Here is a 3,539-nt window from a genome sequence, read left to right on the forward strand (position 1 = left end):
CACACACACACACACACATACACACACAAAAAAAAGACCCCCCACCCAAGCTACTACAATTTTGGGATGCACCTAGTAGTATGACACTTAGGATTAAAGACTTCTGAGTTCTGGTGCATTTGTGCGTGCAGGGGTCATTATGTGACCGCTATGACTGCTATGCGGTATCTAGTTTTTATTTAATTTATCTTAGAATTCAATCAGCATCTCCATCCTCCTTTAAATTTTTAAATGATTCATCCTTTAAGTGCAGATTTATTTTGTCAATATTAATATTTAATAATATTAATTAACAGAAATCATCTATTTAAAACAAATGACCATTTATTTCATAAATCAGACATATTATTATGACTACTTTGATTACCTGTCGATGGGCATGGTCTACCTGGCTTAAAAAAACTGGTTAGCAGGAGAAATGAAGCAACTTTAACCAGAACCAGCCTATGTTGGTTGGACAGCTGGGTCAGAATTTCTCCACAGCTGCTGCTCTGAGAAGTCAAATCAACTAAAACTGGTCCAACTAAGAAGAACCAGAGACAGGGTTGTGGAGGACCAAGGGTCATTGAGCAATGAAGGCTGACCTGTGTTCTGATCCAATCAAAGAGCTGATGGTTCAGATAGAAAGGTGTCATAACCTACAGAGCGTCTCAGTTTGTTGTGTTTGGGTCTGCATAGCTGCAGATATCAAGGTGTCTATTCTAATCCGGGTCCCCCACCCAAAGCTCTTATAATAGATCAGTACTGAACCATTGACGAAGATGTTCTGGTCTGATGGATCACAAAGATGGTTGGATCCTTGTGCCTCTCTTACCTTGGAAAAATGTGGCACCAGGTGCATCATGGGAAGCAGTGGGGTGCTCCAGAATAACCAGATCTCATGCCAATCAGGCATATGTGCCATGTTCTGAACCATCCTGAACATCCTTTTGAAACTGATACATGATCAAATAAAAATAATAATTAATTTTTTCCTCTTCTTGCAGTTGTTGAACCAGCTTCTAACCTCAGAGTCCTGGAAGTGGCCTCTAAGTCCATACAAGTGAGCTGGGTCTCCTCCATCGGGGACGTTTCAGGGTACAGAGTGCACCTGATCCCCATGATGACCGGCAGCAGGAGTCAGGACCTGTATGTGGGCTCAACGCAGACCTCAGTGGTGGTCAAAGACCTTTCTCCTGACACAGAGTACCAAATTAACGTTTTTGCTTTGAAAGACCTGATGACCAGTGAGCCCATCACAGTCCTGCAGAAGACGGAACCGGTCAAAGTCTCAGTAGGTGAGTTCAAAATGTTGAGTTCAACAGATTTCTACAACTGATTCAGGTCTTTTAGGGACCTTCATAGAACAGTAAACTTGTTGCAACTAAAATGGCTTTAAGGCAACCGAGTGAAATAAATATGTATGTAAATGAATATTTTGTCTAGCTGAATGTTTATGTGACTATTTAGGTATCATGTCTAACACAAGGTAATTTTTAAAATGGTCTGAGATTTTGAAAATAAATTCTAATAAACAACTCTGGTATTGAGCCAGTACAAGGTTTAGACTCCGTTTTGCTCCTAAAATAACTTTAACCATTTCCATGTGTTTTACGTGAAGCGTTAATAAATCCTTGTGTTTGTGTTTTTGGTTTGACATTCAGAGTGTTCTCTTGGTGTGGACGTGCAGGCCGATGTTGTGCTCCTGGTGGATGGATCCTATAGCATTGGTGTGTCAAACTTTGCTAAAGTAAGAGCCTTCCTTGAAGTTTTAGTGAACACCTTTGACATTGGCCCAAACAAGGTCCAGATGGCCTTGGTTCAGTACAGCAGGGACTCTCACACTGAGTTTTACCTGAACACTCACCAAGATGTGAACGCCGTGGTCAAGGCTGTGAGGACTTTCCCATATCGTGGTGGATCCACCAACACCGGCAGGGCCATGACTTTTGTCAGGGAGAAAATCTTCCAGACCAACAACGGGGCACGTTCTAACATTCCCCGTGTGACCATCCTGATCACTGACGGAAAGTCATCCGATGCTTTCAAAGAGCCGGCCACCAGGTTGAGGAGCGCTGATGTGGAGATCTTTGCTGTGGGCGTTAAAGATGCTGTACGAAGTGAGCTCGAGGCGATTGCCAACACCCCTGCAGAGACCCATGTGTACACTGTCGAAGACTTTGATGCCTTTCAGAGAATATCCAAAGAACTCACACAGTCCATCTGCCTGAGGATTGAGCAGGAACTCCAAAGTATCGTCCAGAGACGTAAGTGTTGATATCTGATGTTGTCCTTTATGCTGATGATACTGTGGTGTATCAATATGCTCCTCTGTGACATCGTACAGCTTCAATCTTTTCTTTGCCAAGAATTCTTTTCCTTTGACTCCTCAGAGTCCCATCCCCATTTTGCCCAGTTAGGACTCCAACCAGTGTACTTAGAATTTTCCTTGTCAGGGCAATGAGAGCTTTCCCAAACCTTAGATTTGGGCCGTTTATTAGTTCTCGTACCTGTCTACAGTCCGTCAGCTCCCTCCAGAGGATTGAGTGTTGATGTCTGATCTAGGCCTGTAGGGCAGTCCTACAGACTGTTGTTGAGATACCTACAACAGGCTCTGGTTTTTTGAAGTGGGCCTGACTGCCAGCTTTTGCAAGGTAGTCATGTCTCTGGTTACCATAAATGCCAGTATATCCTGGTACCCATTTAACAGTAACACTGTTGTCTCCCCCCAGTTGGTTGACCGTTTCCGCACACTCTCAAGCCAGTAATGATGTAAAGTGTGGCCCTCGGAGAGCTTTAATAGCAGTTTGGCTATCTGTTAGGATGAATATTTTCTTCTGTGTACACTGAAGTTCTTTGAGAGATGCCACACACTGGTGGTTTGCAGATATCTCAGCTTGAGATACAGTTGAAAGAAACGTTGGACTCATGTCCATCGTAGAGAGGTTACTCCATTCAGACCTGTCTTCAGTTTCTGTCTTAAAACTTGGCTCAAATTATATTTTTTGATCATTGCATCTCCCGTTCCTGCTGTCACTGGAACAGTCCCAGATTCTAGTGTGCTGTGAGTCAGATCATTTTTTTCCACGTATTAGGTGTAACCTTACTGCACTTAAAAGATATATAAAAAACTTTTTTTTTTTCAAAATGTTTGGTGTGGACCTGTGTGGACAGGAGCTAAGGAGTTTTCAGGAACAAATTCTAATTAGTGCTCTAATTAGTACTCTAATTTTTCTGCCTTTAAATTCAGGATAATGTGGTTCTTCACATTTCTTCAGTCCTTAGCATCAAAGTTTAATTTGAGCAGAAAATGTTTCATAATGAATCGTCTCTTCACATTTATTGTGAAACAATGACTGAGAGCTGCTTTTTATTTTGTTTTTAGTTGGTTAATAAAAATGTTGGCAGGTTTTATGTAAAATCTGCATTTAAATGAGAACTTGTCAAACAAAGCATTCATCCATGATGTAAGATTAAGAGTTATTGAAGTTTTTATTAGACTAAAAAAACAAAATAATTGCAGTTAAATCCAAATTAAAAACAAGTCATTTACTTTTATC

At 41.3% G+C, this 3,539-nt stretch overlaps 1 protein-coding gene across 1 annotated transcript in view; it reads left to right on the top strand.

Annotated features, from left to right (window-relative positions):
• Positions 1-3,539, top strand: part of col12a1b (collagen, type XII, alpha 1b) — a 105,433-nt gene that overhangs the window by 20,578 nt on the left and 81,316 nt on the right. The window contains exons 9-10 of the mRNA XM_014017903.1: positions 987-1,277; positions 1,644-2,246. Coding sequence (XP_013873357.1) covers positions 987-1,277; positions 1,644-2,246 — 894 coding nt within the window. The remainder of the gene's footprint in view (positions 1-986; positions 1,278-1,643; positions 2,247-3,539) is intronic.

Source organism: Austrofundulus limnaeus, unplaced genomic scaffold (genome assembly GCF_001266775.1).
Source record: "Austrofundulus limnaeus strain Quisiro unplaced genomic scaffold, Austrofundulus_limnaeus-1.0 Scaffold179, whole genome shotgun sequence".
Lineage (NCBI taxonomy): Eukaryota > Metazoa > Chordata > Actinopteri > Cyprinodontiformes > Rivulidae > Austrofundulus > Austrofundulus limnaeus.